This window comes from Phyllobates terribilis, unplaced genomic scaffold (assembly GCF_046119375.1).
Source record: "Phyllobates terribilis strain yellow unplaced genomic scaffold, ASM4611937v1 Scaffold_4__5_contigs__length_816908805, whole genome shotgun sequence".
NCBI classification, from domain to species: Eukaryota; Metazoa; Chordata; class Amphibia; order Anura; family Dendrobatidae; genus Phyllobates; species Phyllobates terribilis.
Window position 1 is genome coordinate 63,977,254 of NW_027362764.1, and position 19,101 is coordinate 63,996,354.

General features: G+C 45.2%; 1 protein-coding gene across 1 annotated transcript in view; it reads left to right on the forward strand.

Annotated features, from left to right (window-relative positions):
* The first annotated feature begins 1,527 nt into the window (after positions 1-1,527).
* The window catches only part of NMT2 (N-myristoyltransferase 2), a 46,891-nt gene continuing 29,317 nt past the window's right edge, over positions 1,528-19,101 (forward strand). Inside the window, exons 1-2 of the mRNA XM_073677426.1 lie at positions 1,528-1,756; positions 16,830-16,965. Of these exons, the coding sequence (XP_073533527.1) occupies positions 1,647-1,756; positions 16,830-16,965 (246 nt within the window). The 5' untranslated portion in view covers positions 1,528-1,646. The remainder of the gene's footprint in view (positions 1,757-16,829; positions 16,966-19,101) is intronic.

Here is a 19,101-nt window from a genome sequence, read left to right on the forward strand (position 1 = left end):
GCATTGTAAGAAACTCATTGATGGTTACCGGAAGTGGTTGTTCGCAGTTATTTTGGCTAAAGGTTGTGCAACCAAGTATTAGGCTGAGGGTGCCAATACTTTTGTCCGGCCCTTTTTTGGAGTTTTGTGTGAAATGATCAATGATTTGATTTTTGCTTCATTCTCTTTTGTGTTTTTTCCTTGCAAACAAATTAAATGAAGATAATAAGACCAAAGAATTGGTGATTGCAATCATTTTCAGGAAGAAACTGAATATTATCTGACAGAATGGCAGGGGTGCCAATACTTTTGGCCAGCACTGTAATATCATTTATAATCTACTGAATGTAATATACCGTATTTTTTGGACTATAAGACGCACTTTTTTCCTCCAAAAATTTGGAGGAAAGTGGGGGGGGTGCGTCTTATAGTCCGAATGCATATGGACTATATATGGTGGTGGTGGTGGGGAGCGGGGCACAGGAGTCAGGAGCCGCCTGCTGCAGCCTACACTGTGCCCGTTGCTAAAGAAAATTTAAAATTCACTGCTGCCCACGCCCATGGGCGTGGAGAGCAGTGAATTATTCATTTTCCTTAATAGCGCACACTGTACCAGCAGCGCGGCTCCTGCTGCACTCGGCGGTCTGTGTGCCCGCTATTAAAGACCATAAATATTCACTACAACCCACTCCCATGGGTTGTAGTGGATATTCATGGCCTTTAATAGCGAACACACAGACCGCCGGCGGCAGCAGGAGCTGCGCTGCTGGTACAGTGTGCGCGCTGTTAGGGAGAGTGAATGGTCACTGCTTCCCACGCACACAATCCCAGCGTGGGGAGCAGTGACTATTCCGGCACAGCATCTCAGTGTGAGGGCACATGGCGTCACCGCCATGCGCGGCTCACTCTGTGAGATCAGTGCTGGCAGCAGAGCAGAACGAGCGATGGAACACGGGGAAGAAAGGGGAGTAGAACGTGTTTATCTGTTTATGTGCAGCATGGGATGAGGGGGGCCATACATACCAGGAAGAGGGATGAGGGGTGACATACATACCAGGATGAGGGGTGCTATGCATTCCAGGATGAAGGTGCCATACATACCATGATGGGGATGAGGGCCATATATACCAGGATGGGGGATATTAACAGAATTGGGGGACATTACCCCTATACCAGTGCAAGCAGCAGACCCCCTCCCCTTTAACAGGGCATCATGACCACATTTTTTTTTCTATTTTCCTCCTCTAAAAGATAAGTGCGTCTTACGGTCTGAAAAATACAGTATGTCCTGTAGATTATACATTATATTATATGTCCTGCAGATTATACATTATATGTCTTGTAGCTTATACATTATATTATACCAGACATAAGATATAATGTATAATCTACAGGAGATATAGTATACCATACATATAATATAATGTATAATCTACAGGAGATATAATAGGACGCACACATTATCACTTTCCTGCTCCCTCGGTGCCGCCTGTGAGGATGACGCCGGCTGCACTGAATGTGGGCGCCCTCTTGTGGTGAGAAGACGCCATGCAGGTTGGTGGGAGAGCAGCAGTGCGGTGTCTTTTCTCTCCTGGCCGCCAGAGGCCGCTGTGCAGGATGCATCGTGCCCTGCTCGGGCTCAGTCCTCTCTCTGTGTCTGTGTCGTGATGGCGGAGGACAGTGAGTCGGCGGCCAGCCAGCAGAGCCTGGAGCTGGATGATCAGGACACCTGCGGCATAGACGGTGACAACGAGGACGAGGCCGAGCATGCTAAGGGGTGAGGAGGGGGCGGGCTCCGGGGCTGCTGCTGCTGCTGCTGCAGGCGGCATTGTGTGATGGTGCAGTGTGTGCTGCTGCTGCCGCCTGCACATAACATGCTGGACACACGTCACTACAGGAGACTGCTCATGTGCCCAGCACAGCCCGGCTGCATCCGAGGCCTCCAGAGCTGCCATCACCCCAAGCACCGCAGGGTAACTTTCCAAGGTGGTGCCCCCCCATCCTGTGCCCACCTCTGCTGCCCCCCCCATCCTGTGCCCACCTCTGCTGCCCCCCCCATCCTGTGCCCACCTCTGCTGCCCCCCCCATCCTGTGCCCACCTCTGCTGCCCCCCCCCATCCGGTGCCCACCTCTGCTGCCCCCCCCATCCTGTGCCCACCTCTGCTGCCCCCCACAACCAGTGTCCTGCTGCCCTTCCTCTGTACCCTGCTGTCCACCCACTGTGCATGGCACGTCCACCTTTGTGAATGGATTGACATTATGCCCACTCCGTGCTTGGTGCCCACCTTATGCACATATATCGGTGGCTGCCCACAGCCAGCAGTGTGTTTTTGCCCTAGAAGGCGGCACCTGCCCTCCACCTACAGAGTTTGGTTGTGCTGCCCAGGTGACTCGTGGGCATCCTCCGCTCCCCTTGGTACACTTGCAGCCCTCTGTGCCCAATCTCTCGCTCTCTGCTCGGATAACAGCCGACAGGTTTCCTGCCCTCTAGAATGTGCAGATCTGTGGGGTCGGGGGCTTCACCTCTCACCTAGAAAACAAACCTCAGTTAGTTGTAACCGGTTGCGTCTCTCCAGCTGGTCAGCAGTGTGGACATGCTGGGAGTTGTAGTTATGCTGGTCGGCAGTGTGGACATGCTGGGAGTTGTAGTTATGCTGGTCGGCAGTGTGGACATGCTGGGAGTTGTAGTTATGCGGTGACATAGTAATCCGGGGTCTGTGCATGTATTAGGTGCGCGGAGCAGCAGATATTCCTGCTGTCATGGATTGGATGCAGCCGCTGAGCCCGAGGTGTTGGCTTCACACATGGGTGAGCAGGAGACAGAGACGTTTTGCTGTCATGTCTGGTGGGAGGGAAAACTACCCTGTAACTGCAGCATGTGAACACCACCAACAACCAGTGAGCGGTCATCCAAGCACATCCCCGCTCCTGACCACTGTATAACCAATGGTGGCCCCGCACCAACCCCATCTATATTATCATTTCATGTCATATGCACTCCAGAGCTGCACTCACTATTCTGCTGGTGCAGTCACTGTGTACATACATTACATTACTAATCCTGTACTGATCCTGAGTTACATCCTGTATTATACCCCAGAGCTGCACTCCCTATTCTGCTGGTGCAGTCACTGTGTACATACATTACATTACTGATCCTGTACTGATCCTGAGTTACATCCTGTATTATACCTCAGAGCTGCACTCACTATTCTGCTGGTGCACTCACTGTGTACATACATTACATTACTGATCCTGTACTGATCCTGAGTTACATCCTGTATTATACCTCAGAGCTGCACTCACTATTCTGCTGGTGCAGTCACTGTGTACATACATTACATTACTGATCCTGTATTGATCCTGAGTTACATCCTGTATTATACTCCAGAGCTGCACTCACTATTCTGCTGGTGCAGTCACTATGTACATACATTACATTACTGATCCTGTACTGATTCTGAGTTGCATCCTGTATTATACTCCAGAGCTGCACTCACTATTCTGCTTGTGCACTCACTGTGTACATACATTACATTACTGATCCTGAGTTACATCCTGTGTTATACCCCAGAGCTGCACTCACTATTCTGCTGGTGCAGTCACTGTGTACATACATTACATTACTGATCCTGTACTGATCCTGAGTTACATCCTGTATTATACCCCAGAGCTGCACTCACTATTCTGCTGGTGAACTCACTGTGTACATACATTACATTACTGATCCTGAGTTACATCCTGTATTATACCCCAGAGCTGCACTCACTATTCTGCTGGTGCAGTCATTGTGTACATACATTACATTATTAATCCTGTACTGATCCTGAGTTGCATCCTGTATTATACTCCAGAGCTGCACTCACTATTCTGCTGGTGCAGTCACTGTGTACATACATTACATTACTGATCCTGAGTTACATCCTGTATTATACCCCAGAGCTGCGCTCACTATTCTGCTGGTGCAGTCACTGTGTACATACATTACATTACTGATCCTGAGTTACATCCTGTATTATACCCCAGAGCTGCGCTCACTATTCTGCCGGTGCAGTCACTGTGTACATACATTACATTACTGATCCTGAGTTACATCCTGTAATATACCCCAGAGCTGCACTCACTATTCTGCTGGTGCAGTCACTGTGTACATACATTACAATACTGATACTATACTGATTCTGAGTTGCATCCTGTATTATACCCCAGAGCTGCACTCACTATTCTGCTGGTGCAGTCACTGTGTACATACATTACATTACTGATCCTGTACTGATCCTGTACTGATCCTGAGTTACATCCTGTATTATACCCCAGAGCTGCACTCACTATTCTGCTGGTGCACTCACTGTGTACATACATTACATTACTGATCCTGTACTGATCCTGAGTTACATCCTGTATTATACCTCAGAGCTGCACTCACTATTCTGCTGGTGCACTCACTGTGTACATACATTACATTACTGATCCTGTACTGATCCTGAGTTACATCCTGTATTATACCTCAGAGCTGCACTCACTATTCTGCTGGTGCAGTCACTGTGTACATACATTACATTACTGATCCTGAGTTACATCCTGTAATATACCCCAGAGCTGCACTCACTATTCTGCTGGTGCACTCACTGTGTACATACATTACATTACTGATCCTGAGTTACATCCTGTAATATACCCCAGAGCTGCACTCACTATTCTGCTGGTGCACTCACTGTGTACATACATTACATTACTGATCCTGTACTGATCCTGAGTTACATCCTGTATTATACTCCAGAGCTGCACTCACTATTCTGCTGGTGCAGTCACTATGTACATACATTACATTACTGATCCTGTACTGATTCTGAGTTGCATCCTGTATTATACTCCAGAGCTGCACTCACTATTCTGCTTGTGCACTCACTGTGTACATACATTACATTACTGATCCTGAGTTACATCCTGTGTTATACCCCAGAGCTGCACTCACTATTCTGCTGGTGCAGTCACTGTGTACATACATTACATTACTGATCCTGTACTGATCCTGAGTTACATCCTGTATTATACCCCAGAGCTGCACTCACTATTCTGCTGGTGCACTCACTGTGTACATACATTACATTACTGATTCTGAATTACATCCTGTATTATACTCCAGAGCTGCACTCACTATTCTGCTGGTGCAGTCACTGTGTACATCCACTACATTACTGATCCTGAGTTACATCCTGTATTATACCCCAGAGCTGCACTCACTATTCTGCTGGTGCAGTCACTGTGTACATACATTACATTACTGATCCTGAGTTACATCCTGTATTGTACTCCAGAGCTGCACTCACTATTCTGCTGGTGCAGTCACTGTGTACATACATTACATTACTGATCCTGAGTTACATCCTGTATTATACTCCAGAGCTGCACTCACTATTCTGCCGGTGCAGTCACTGTGTACATACATTACATTACTGATCCTGAGTTACATCCTGTATTATACCCCAGAGCTGCACTCACTATTCTGCCGGTGCAGTCACTGTGTACATACATTACATTACTGATCCTGAGTTACATCCTGTATTATACCCCAGAGCTGCGCTCACTATTCTGCTGGTGCAGTCACTGTGTACATACATTACATTACTGATCCTGAGTTACATCCTGTATTATACCCCAGAGCTGCGCTCACTATTCTGCCGGTGCAGTCACTGTGTACATACATTACATTACTGATCCTGAGTTACATCCTGTAATATACCCCAGAGCTGCACTCACTATTCTGCTGGTGCAGTCACTGTGTACATACATTACAATACTGATACTATACTGATTCTGAGTTGCATCCTGTATTATACTCCAGAGCTGCACTCACTATTCTGCTGGTGCACCCACTGTGTACATACATTACATTACTGATCCTGTACTGATCCTGAGTTACATCCTGTATTATACCCCAGAGCTGCACTCACTATTCTGCTGGTGCAGTCACTGTGTACATACATTACATTACTGATCCTGAGTTACATCCTGTGTTATACCCCAGAGCTGCACTCACTATTCTGCTGGTGCAGTCACTAGGTACATACATTACATTACTGATCCTGAGTTACATCCTGTATTATACTCCAGAGCTGCACTCACTATTCTGCTGGTGCACCCACTGTGTACATACATTACATTACTGATCCTGTACTGATCCTGAGTTACATCCTGTATTATACTCCAGAGCTGCGCTCACTATTCTGCTGGTGCAGTCACTCTGTACATACATTACTTATTGCCTGGTCTGGTCTGAGCGAGGACATATGGCCGCTTTATGGTCGTGCCCGCTGTCTCATTTATATATGATGGAGAGACCTTGCAGCCCCCCATCTATGAGCCAGAGCTGAGATCTGCTGCGGATTCTCCTGTCTGGGGGGCTTCACTGCAGTTGTTGGATGCGTCATTGTCTGTAGTGGTCACCGCTCGGCTCTGATGTGTGGGCTGCAGCACATGGAGCATTTCTCTTTCTGTCACAGATCGGCGTCGCCCGCTTCTTCCTCGCCCGGTTGATAGTTCAGTGCGTAGCTCCCCGTGATCGATGTTACGTATTTTCTCCGCTCAGAGATGCTCCCCTCTAAAAGTTTCTTGGACTGTCTACAGCTCCTGCAGTGTCCGTGTGCTGGCATTGGGCAGCCTATACGCCCCCTCTACAGCTGTGATGATTAAGGGGGCTGTCCATGATTAGAGAAACGCTCTGGTCTAGTGACATCATTATTTGACTATAGTGCACATCACCGCTGCAGCCAGTCACTGAGCTGCTCGGCTCATAACTTCTACGTCAGGAGAGTCCTAAGCTCTGTGATCGGCTGCAGCGGTGATATGCACAAAACCCAGAGTTCCGGGTAGTGCTATCTGGCATGTTTATTTTAAATATCTACAATTGTTTAGGGATCACTTTTTTGAACGTGGAAAACCCCTTTAAGTTCACTTATTTTTGTTTCTAAAGCCCTTGAGCCAGCCTCACCATACCCCACGCGGTGGGCAGGGCCCAGCGGAACGGGGGCGCAATCAACGGATTTACTAGAGTTTCCTCCGGAAATTGGCAGAAAATACATCTGATATCTACTCCTGATTGTAGAGCTGCAAGATAATGGGGAGTGGAGATCCAGAAGGGTATGCTGGTGGTCTAACCATGGAGACACATAGGTCTGCATAGGAGCTGTGTATGCAAAACGGTATTCATATTTTTAATCAGGACTATTTAAAAAGTTCTACATTGTAGAATTTGCATTCAAGGAGCAATGACTGCAGAGGAACAAACGTAAGAAACGATACCAGGGAGTACAGATCCACCACAGATCTTGGCGTTGGTCTCCAGATGAACCTTCTAGAGCCCCTTTTAGAAGGAGGATCTGATCCCCATGAACACCCCATGAAGACTGTCACTATTATGGGTAGTCATAGTATGGAGCCGTACGTCAGTCATTTCCAGTATGACGTGGGATGTGGAAACAAAAGCTCTCCAGTGGTTTCACACTATTGCATGTGTGACCGATAACTGGGGCCTAATCGAGCCGCGCTGCCAGGACTGCAAACACCAAGTGTGTGTGTATAATATATATTGTAGGGATTCACTCTATTAGGTAGCGTTCACACAGGCAATGCAGTTTGTTCCAAACATGTGAAGTTTTATGGCTTTCATAAGACTCAAGAAATTCAAAACCAAAAAAGCCTCTTCTGGGCACAAAGGTATCACAGCAAATAAACAGTTCATTCAGCAGGTACATTTGTCAGTGTGGGCTTACCTGAACAGATTACAGTCCTTGCAAGCTTTACACACAGAAGAGGTACAGTCCTACCATGTCTCTGCATCAGCCTGAGATCCTGCAGCTTCCAGATCTAAACTGAAGTGTTCAACTCCTGGCACAGTTCACACTGAGCAGGCTGCAGCTTCCACACGGTTCTCTGCAGCTCTAACACACAGACTGCTCAGCCTTCCTAGCTGACACATGCAGTCTCCATTCTGAGGGAGACTCTGGGTTGTCTCTCTCTCAGCTATATCTCACATATCTCACCAGCTTCAGCACACTTCACTCCACTCAATATACAGCACGCTGATACAAGGTGAACCCAATTCTTGGTTCTTAGTCACAGCTAGCCAAGTGCATCTAATTAACCCAGTCCCATCTGACTTTGCTGATTTATTATATATATATATAGCGGCATGCATGTCTCTGTCTGAAGTCTCGATAGACTGCGGATGCGTGACGCGCAGTCTGGCTCCAGACAGAAGACCGCATCCAGCCGTTACAGGTAAGTGGAGGTGTATGGCGCCGGAGATCGCGGTATGCTTAGGCACTGAACGCATACTCTATCTCCGGCGCCATACTTACCTGACCGGGAGGAGCGTTGCCGCGGCGCCTCTCTTCGCTGGAGACCCAGGGAGGAGTGAAGGCGTCGGACCGGCGCGTGCGCATTGCGCTATCCGGCGCCATTTTACTGAAGACACATTTACATTGTGTCTTCAGCAAAATGGCGCCGGACAGCGCGGTGCTCCAGCGTCGCACTCCTCCCCTGGCCTCCAGCAGAAGAGGACGCAGCAGCGCTGGAGCACAGAGAAGAAAGGTGTTTTGTATGTGTGTACAGTGTGAAAGGGATGAGGGGGGCCACACACATCAGGATTTGGGGGGTGAGGGGTACCACACATACCAGGATTGGGGGTGAGGGGTACCACACATACCAGGATTGGGGGTGAGGGGTACCACACATACCAGGATTGGGGGTGAGGGGTACCACACATACCAGGATTGGGGGTGAGGGGTACCACACATACCAGGATTGGGGGGTGAGGGGTACCACACATACCAGGATTGGGGATGAGGGGTGCCACGCATACCGGGATTGGGGATGAGGGGTGCCACGCATACCGGGATTGGGGATGAGGGGTGCCACGCATGCCGGGATTGGGGTTTGAGGGGTGCCACGCATACCGGGATTGGGGATGAGGGATGGAGTGCCATGCATACCGGGATGAGGGATGGGGTACCATGCATACCAGGATGAGGGATACCATACACACCAGGATAGGGATGAGGGGTGCCACACATACCAGGATAGGGATGAGGGGTGCCACTTATACCAGGATTGGGGATGAGGGGTGCCACGTATACCAGGATTGGGGATGAGGGGTGCCACGCATACCAGGAATAGGGGTGAGGGGTGCCACTTATACCAGGATTGGGGATGAGGGGTGCCACGTATACCAGGATTGGGGATGAGGGGTGCCACGCATACCAGGAATAGGGGTGAGGGGTGCCACGCATACCAGGATTGGGGGTGAGGGGTACCACGCATACCAGGATTGGGGTGAGGGGTACCACACATACCAGGATTGGGGATGAGGGGTGCCACGCATACCAGGAATAGGGGTGAGGGGTGCCACGCATACCAGGGTTGGGGGTGAGGGGTGCCACAAATACCAGGATTGGATGGTGGGGACAGGATGGGGGCAGCACAAATACAAGGAGGGGGGCAGCACATACCAGCATGGGAGATCATATACCAATAAAAATGCTCGCCACCCGGGCATAGAACGGGTTCAATAGCTAGTATATATATTAGACAAGCAGCTGGCAGAATCCTGGATAGGAGAGGCTGTGAGGTTTAATAGGACCAATGTATGGGTCCAGGCTTGTTAGGAATGATAGATGAGATGGGCAGGACTAATCATTCAAATCCTCCAATCCCGGTGATGCAGCTGGTTTAATAGGGCAGCTGAGCTGTTCATTCCTTGTTTAGGAGCAGAGGTGCAAACACCTCTAGTATTTGGACCTGTGTAAGTTGCTTAGACTCTGCAAGAGGCCGACTATTGGACTTTGAATATTGAGCAGCTGAACCGCTCTGTTTCTCATACTGTTGTATGGACTCTTTGTTTTTTTAATACTTTCTGCTTGAAGTTTATGGAGTTAATAAACGTCCTGTTTTAACAAGAAACTGTGCACCTGTGTTGTGAATGATGCCTAACGCCTACTTGAGCAAATCCCTGCAAAAAAAAAAGTAATAAAATATATTTATATATAATATTTATTGCCACATAGGCAAAGAAATCAGACCATAGATGTCAATAAATTATATGTAATAATGAGAAATGACACAAGGGAAAAAGTATTGTACACATGAGAAAAGAGAAGTGCAAAAAGCCATGGAAAGTCATGACACCGGCTGAAATCTATCAGTAATTAGAAAGCAATCCTGCCACTTAGTGAAAAATATCAGCTGGTTCAACTGATGGCCTATAAAAAGGTGTCTCATTACCAAGGTGTGTCAAAAGAAACCTCTCATAATGGATAAAACCAGTGAGCTGTCTCAAAACCTTCGCAGCCTTATTGTTGCAAAACATACTGATGGCCTATAAAAAGGTTTCCGCGTTAGGCCAGTCACAGCCCTGTTCCCCCGGTTTCAGTTTGCTTTAAAAAAACAAAAACAGCTTTACACTCCCTCCTAGTGTCCAAAGCTGAGTTTCCGATCTTGCTCCTGTTGCCTGTTATAGTCAGCAGCGGTGATGTCACATTGACAGCGCGCTGTAGCTCAGCGGCTCTGAGCAACTTGTGTTGTCTACACGGGAAGGTCTGTTGACCTTTGTGATTGGTTGCAGCGTTGTTGTTGTGACGTTAGCGCTGAAGAATATAACAGACCCCAGGAGCAGCATCGGAAACTTGCCACGTTACCCAGGAAGTGTAAGTTAAAAAAAACACTTTTTTTTTTTAAATGTTTCCATTAGGGTACAAGTATGCAGTCACACGAAGAAAAAAAAAAAAAAGATCTCGCAAACCCTCACAGTACACAGATTCCTCACATGATGGCTGTGGACGCGTGTTTGCAAGTATGTAATTTGCATACGTGCGGTCACATGTCGACTAGACGTGCGCAGAGTCGCTCAGTGCAAGTGTATTGAGCGAGCCCAGACAAGTCTAGTCAGAATGTGGCTGGAATCATGCAAATTACATACTTGGGGTTACATGACCGCCTGCTTCCAGCACCAGAGAATTTTCGTTGCACAAATTCACAAGTCTGCAGTCACTCTAAGACCGGACAACCACTTTTAAGCAAACTTCGGCTGTTAACAAGGGTTTTCTGTACTTGGAAAATCCTTTTTAAATATTAAAGACAAGATCATGAGACCATTACTTCTCTCCATGTTCTCCGTGTCCCCTCTTCTCCCCAGACCTTCCTATGATCTGTAGTGACGTCACGCGTGCGTCTCGGGCCGGTGCCTCTTTCACCAGAGATTTGCTGACATTCTCATGGTCTCTAAATATTGCTGTTTGCTAAATCCTCTCTGAGCGAGGACTGTTGGGATGTGGATTATTTCGACTCCTTAGAGTCAATTAGGAAACCATCAAGTGCTCTCTTAGCGGCCGGCATATGTCACTGACAACACTGTGCCTATTATACGTGGCCGGCTGCAGAGCTCAGGCTCCTGCCATTATCACTGCAAAGTATTACGACATGTCACAATGTTTTTTCTTCTTGGAATTTGTTTTTTAAAATTATGTGGGGAGGTAATAATTATTATATAAAAAATACTTACTAAATCCACGTGGGACGAAAAGATTTGTCAAGTTTAGAAAACTAATTTTCAAATAACTTTTAAGAGTTGGGAAGATCCGAGAGTCCGGATCCTCTCCTAGAGCAGACCTAGCATTACACGGCTGTCAATGGGAGGAGTGTAATACCTTGTTTCCTCTGTGGTGGCGCTGCAGGATACCCAACACTTGCAGCCAGGTTCCCTCTTAGTTTGCAGCTGATCGATCTTGATTTTCAGTGATCAGCTTCACTTGAGGCACAGTTGCTCCATACAGTGCAGGTGTCGGCTGTTTTATACAACTGGCACCAGAGTGTAATTGCTGTGATCGGAACAATCTCCGATTGCAACAGTTTTACCTCTTAGATGCCGCTGTCAATTGTGTCTGTGGCATTTAGGCAGTTAGGAACAGAGGATAGCTTTCCACCACCATTGGCAGCGAAATGATGGCAGGTTGCCAGTGGGTGGTTATGACACCCGGGATCAGAGTCTACTTAAAGGGATCCGATCACTATGAAAATGTTGCCCAATCTGCAGGCACCATGTTATAGAGCAGGGGGAGCTGAGAAGATTGATATATAGATTGTAAGAAAAGATTCAGTATAACCTGTGTTTTAATCATTTTATCCTCTGCTCTTTTGGGGATTTCCGGTCCAGTGGACAGTTATCTCTTATACAGAGGAAGCTGTCAATAACTAATAGGACCGCCCACTGGACTGGAAATCCCCAAAAGAGCAGTGGATTAAATGATTAAAACACAGGTTATACTGAATCTTTTCTCTAAAAAGTATATATCAATCTGCTCGGCTCCGCCTGCTCTACAACATGGTGCCCATAGATTAGAAAGCCTTTTTATGGTGACAGGTTCCCTTTAAGACTGCTTCATAGAGGATAGGTAATCATACAGTATTAATATACAGGCAATCGCAAGTTCAACTTCATTGATGAGTCTAATACAAAAAAAAAATGTAAAAAAAAATACTACATACAAAAAAGAAATGTAAAAGTTTAAATCGACCCCATTCTGTTTTTGTTTAAATATTTTTTTATTGGATTTTAAAAAAGAATATAAACATGACAAAACCTAAATCACAACATTTAACTGTTAGGAGAAGAAGGGAATGTGGAGGGAGGAAGGAAAGATAAACATTTTAATAATGTTGGGGGAAAAAGGGAAGGGGTGGTGGGAACAGGGTGGAAATAAAGGAAATAGACCCTAAATAGGGACAATGACAAGGGTACGTTATGTTTCTAACCTATAGTATCCAGTAAATGCTGCTGAATGTTTAATCAGAAATAGCAGCTCATCTTGAAGAAGAGACGTATAGAAAGACAGAGACCAAATAGGTTATTATAGCGCACTAGACATTCTTTATCAGTCGACCCCACTGTTTTTTTTTCTTCATGTACAAGAAGCAAAATCCAAAAAATGACAATATTTGTTAACAGTCCAAAATGATAAAAAAAATAAAAATATTTATTCCATACAGGAAAAAAAAATCAGAATAACAGAATTTCTGTTTTTGTTTCTTTTTGTAGCGTGACCTCTGGAAAAATATGGAATAAATTGAAATCAAAAAGTTGTGTGAAGCCTAAAATGATACCAATAAAAACAACCGCTTGTACCAGAAAAAAATAAAAAAAACAAGACTTCACATAACTTTGTCTGAAAATTTAAAAAAAAAAAAAAAAAAAAAAATGATGGCTATCTGAATATGGCATCTGAAGACAACTTTTTTTTTTTTAATGGTTCAATAAATGTTATTAAACATAAAAAGTAACAGTCCAATGATACAAACGGGTATCGAAACCCCAATCCGCCTATAGAATGTTAGAATGTTGTGACTTTTATAGGAATGGCCGGATGTAGTACCACATTTCCCCTGTAGTGGCCGCTGCTTGGAAAAACAAATATCTGAGAGTAACTTTTGCCAAGAAAATCAATTGATTGCTGGAGGTTTTCGGTGGCGGATTTGAGACTTTTGGCGATCGCTCAGATTATTGTCTGTGCGATGGGAGGACCCTGTTAAATGCAGATGGATTATCGTTGCTATAAGCAGAACATCTGCTAAAATCTAAGGCTGGTTGTTATGGCGAATTATAACTATTCATACTGCCAAGTGTATGACGGGCGTTAATATGATTGGCATGGGATTCTTCTGGGGTCATGTGTCGGGTAATTTGTGATGTGTGATCTGTCTGTGTATATCTATAGGTCATCCACGGATATTACACAGGACGCATGGATGTTAAGATATTAACAAGGAGTGCGGGGAAAGAATTATTTTTTTTTTTTTCAATTTACCCGTGTTTCCTGCAGAAATGCAATTCAGGGGCGAATATGCAGCAGATTTTACATCTAGATTTGAGGGAGGAACGTCTAAAGTGAATGAGGATTTAACAAATTATATCCACATGGTGTGTAATAATAAAAAAAATCTTAATTTTAAACCTTTGTGATGTATGAGGTACATCCACACACTATATGGGACAGGCTCAAGAGCTGAGCCCGCTTCATGCTCTGTGGGTGGCGGCTGTGTTATACAGCTGACACCCAGTTGTTAATGCTGAGACTGGAGCTAGCTGTGATCGCAGTGATTTAACCCCCTAAGAGACCGCTGTCGATTGTGACAGCAGCATATAGGCGGTTGAATCCTGGAGAACAGGAGGAGTGTCCAATCCATCACCCGTTATCTTGATGGTATTGTCACGGCATCCGAGGGCCGGTATGTTTTCTTGCCATAGGTTTCCCTCTATGCATTATCAAGTCTAAAAAGGAAAAATCTGCAGCCGAATCCGCTTGTGGTTTCGCAATGGAAAAATCCAGCACAAATCCTCCCTGTGTTTCTACCATTAACGCTCCACTAATTTAACCCTTTTTTTATATGAAATCTGCAGATCCTCGGTAACATTGGCGGGGTGTGAGAGCGTGTTGTGGGATTGCAGTTTTATCTGTCGTTAGTTGGTGACACAGCCCCTTGTGTTGCCGCAGAGAACACGTCTTCTGTGCTTGTATTAAGGAGACATTACTCCACAAGACGGACGCGTTACTTCGTTCTGTCCCTGAGATTTTTTTTTCTTTTGTTGCAGCACAATTTCATCGCTGCCTGCACAGTTTCCAGGGTGATGTTGGATGCTACTCCTAAATATCCCGTGTTCATTCCCCCTCCTCACCAAGAATGGATTTCACCCTGTCCTTCTGCAGCGTAGCTTCAACTTACAGTTTAATAAGATTTTGGTTGTTTTATCGGGAACATCAGGAATATTTCAGAATGTGACCGCCATGACAGTCAGCCATTCACCCCGGCCCGTGCTCGCGGCGGCCAATTGATGCCCATGGCCCACCTTGTACCCACGGCAAATAGCGCCTTTGCCAGGTGAAGCAATGGCCAGCAGTGCATTTCTTCTGCAGGAGAAATGTAGTGTGATACAAGGACTGCTCGTGTCCCCGGCACTGAGATTTGTTTCATTTCTGGTTCATTGAAGGGGGGTTCCTTTTAGGTAAGGAACCTGTCAGGATCACCAAACTAATTACATTGCTGGTTAGGGAGAAAAAAAAGATATTTAGATTTACCTTCCTGGCCACAAATGGATTTTTATTCAAGTTATATACATGAGGCTCTGGCATGATGCTGGCTAGTGAGTCAGGAGGACACGGCTAGTGAGTCAGGAGGCCACCATATTCATTAGATGGTGGGCCCAATGGCCTACTTTTAAGGGAGTCCTACGTTATGGCTGGACATATTCCAGAAGCTAATTAGCCGCTGTTCTTACAACTGTTTAACCTCTTTTATTGTTTTCTGTTACTTTATGGGAATGTTCTTATAATTCGATGAGGAACAGTTAAATTTGCTCCATACAGGGCAGATGTTGGCTGTGTTATACAGCCAGCACTCGACTCTTAACGGCAGCTCTGATCACTGCTCCTTAACCACTTAAATTATGCTATAGAGACTGACTGTGGCTTTTTAAGTGTTACAAACCTGGTGAGGTGTATGTTCTGGCACCTGTTATACCATCCTTTCCTGCAGTGCGATCGCGGGGTGCTGATGTGTTTTCAAGGCAGATGGGGGCGTGTTGATTGTTCTTGTCGCCACCCTCTTGGTACACCAATGAAGCTCAGATCATTATTTTTATTATATACAGCAATACTGCGGTATTGCAATGTATATATAGTACAATCGATCAATCGTAGGTTCAAGTCCTGTAAGGAGGGGCCTAAAAAAAATATGTGCTAAACGTTTTTAAAAGCTATAAAAAAAAAAAACATAAATTTGAATCGACCCCCTTTTCGCAATCCGAACATAAAGAAATTTTAAAAATATATGTGGCATCATCATGCCCATAGAAGTCCGATCTATGAAAATATGTAATATCTCAATGCTATAAATGTTTGTATCTTGTCGCTTGCAATGGTTTTTTGTCCTGATGAAGTAAAGAAGTAAAATAAACTGCAAACGCTCTTGTGTGGACCAGGATTTACCATTTCGATTACTAGCAGCGTGGATTTTCCACAATTTCCCTTTTCTGTGATCTTTGAAAATGTAAAATTAATAAAAAAAAAAAAACTGAACAAAATTTAAACCCCAGAATTGCCTTTTTTTTTTTGTAACATCCATAACTCTAATATAAACCACAGCTCGCTGGGCAAAAATACAGGAACTTTTGACAAAAAAAAATAACTTATGGGTCTTGGAAATGGCGACATAAAGCAAAGTTCTGAATTTTTCTAACCAATAAAAGTTTGGTATCGCCATAATCGTACTGATCTGAAGAATCATGTTTTACTGCACAGTATCAAATTGAAACCCAAAACACAAAGGCGGAATTATGTTTTTGTTTTTTCACCATTTTCCCCTGCAATAATGAAAATTTGCTCTAATGGAAAGGGGTTAAGGGGTGACTGTGTTTTATAACCTTCTTTTTTTTACACACCGTAGTGATTTTTTTTTGTGATGTTTCCATATGTTTGCCCCTTTTTTCGTAGAGCAGAGCATGCTTTCTAAAAATCTGTAAACTTCATGCTCGGGTCTCCGAGGAAAGCTGATTAAATCCAAATGGGCACCTGCTGGCTAGTGGGTCAGGAGGACAAGGCTAGTGAGTCAGGAGCTGATCAAATCCAAATGGGCACAGTACTCAAGCTGAGCACTTCTGCCCTTCAGTTTTAGTGGGGTCTACACCCGGACAATCACAAAAATATCCTATAATATATAATAATTTATTTTTCTGACAATGTGGTTTGCATTGTAAAAATACTTAATTTAATAATCACATTTCTATTGGAATATTGCTCAAACAGAAGTCCATCCGGGGATCTTGGGGCTAAAAAGAAGAAGAAAAAACAAAAGCGAAAAAAGGAAAAGCCAAATTCTGGGGGCACAAAGTCCGACTCTGCATCCGACTCTCAAGAAATTAGGACACAGCAGCCTTCAAAGGTAAGTAGCTTTCTTGTTAATTCCAAATAGCAAAATCTTGCAGTGGCCGGGGTCATTTGCATGAGGTGTAGATGTTCTCCTCTCACAATCACATAAGTTTCCTCGAGATATTTAACTTTCAGCCACCACCACAAAAGTTTGTAAACTGACCGGAGAGTTTCTGAGCTCCTTCCAGCTGATTTATGACTTTATCAAAGTTCAGGTCAACTTTCATTTGGTCTGTGGTCAATAAATAAGCACAGAGGAGTTCAGGAAAACGTTGATAAAAAGTTTACAAAATCTCCACCTGAAAGAGCTCACTGATTGGTTTGCAGTTAACTCATTCTGCAACCCAACAGCAATGAGTCTTGCTTTTGGTTGTCTTTGAGGAGAAGACAGAAGCCGTTTTTAAACATTTTTTAAAATTTATATTTTTATTTTTATCTTTTTGCAACTTCTATAATTGCTGTATAGTGGATAATTGCACTGGCAGTGTTGCTGCCTCTATTGAATATATGATGTCTGGGTGCCTCCCAGGACTGGCACCGCTGCTTAGTTTTTATAGACCAAGAGCAGCTCTGCCAGTAATGAATAGCCCCAAACGGATCTGTTTTCCCCTGTAACTGGACTTCTGTGAATGCCCCAGTAACAATGGAAGACTGCAAAATAAATATAACAAATTATAAAATGTGAACGTCTTCCAGAGATCTTTTATGACCTTACTAGAGGGAGGCATCTTATACCTAATCTAAAAAATAACAGAATATTTCTCTAAAAATGTATAAAAAAAAAAAACAACTAACAAAACCATGCAGATTATTTTGGTATTCTAGAAAAGTGGATGTCTGGCATTTTTTGGATTTTTTTTGCTTTTCCCCTTTATCTGCTGATGTGATTTTGACTTGAATGTGAATGTTAGTATAAATGGCATAAACATCTCATCCAGAGCCGTCCTCCTGCCCGGACATGAATCAGTCCAGATACTTCCAACTGTGGATGTGGAAGCCTGAAATGCGATTGTCCATGTCGTGAGTGATTGCATATTTTTAGGATGATTGATGAGGGCAACTCGTGGGACACCCACCGATCCTTTTAGTGATGTGATGTGTTCCCTTCTATTCTTTGTTCTGCACTGTTGGGCTCCCAGCAGACAGCACCCCCCATCTTCCCCAGCAGTCACAGCATATAAACACTTCCTTACTGATTCCTGCAGCGACACAGACAAACTCCCCCAGTGGTCACAGCAGTGCCTGCCACCCACCCACACACACACAGACACACTTACGTTCCCAGCGGTCATAGAAGTGCCACCCAACCACACAGGCACAGTTCCCCAGGGGTCACAGCGATGCCACCCACACAGGCACAGTTCCCCAGGGGTCACAGCAGTGCCACCCAACCACACAGACACAGTTCCGTAGAAGTCACAGCAGTGCTACCCAACCACACAGACAAGTTCCCTAGAAGTCACAGCAGTGCCACCCAACCACACAGACACAGTTCCCCAGTAGTCGCAGCAGTGCCACCCAACCACACAGACACAGTTCCCCAGTAGTTGAAGCAGTACCACCCAACCACACACACAGTTCCCCAGTAGTCACAGCAGTGCCAACCAACCACACAGACAAGTTCCCTAGAAGTCACAGCAGTGCCACCCAACCACACAGACACAGTTCAGTTCCCCAGGGGTCACAGCAGTGCCTCCTACACAGTCACAGTTCGCCAGGGGTCACGGCAATGCCACCCAACCACACAGGCACAGTTCCCCAGGGGTCACAGAAGTGCCACTCACACAGACACACTTTACACTATGTAGTAGCATAAATAAACGACTGCGATTATAATGTAAGTAAAGCAGACTATCTAGAGCTATTTTCCACCTGTCCCTTTTACTGACTGTACAAATAATGCTCCAGGGTGTGAAGTAAACAAAAAAACCCCGACGTCTAGTATTTATATTTCCTCTGACAGACAGAAATGCGTTGTGAACCTTTTGCTGTGAATAATTTATTTCCATTGGTTTCTAGCAGCAGCTGCGTTACACGGGGGCACCGGGGACAAGTTAGGTAAACAGATTATTTGTATAGAGAACACTGGGCCGCGCTCCGTCCAGGCCGGGGTCGTGTATCTGACATTTAGGCATTTGGTAGTATGGGG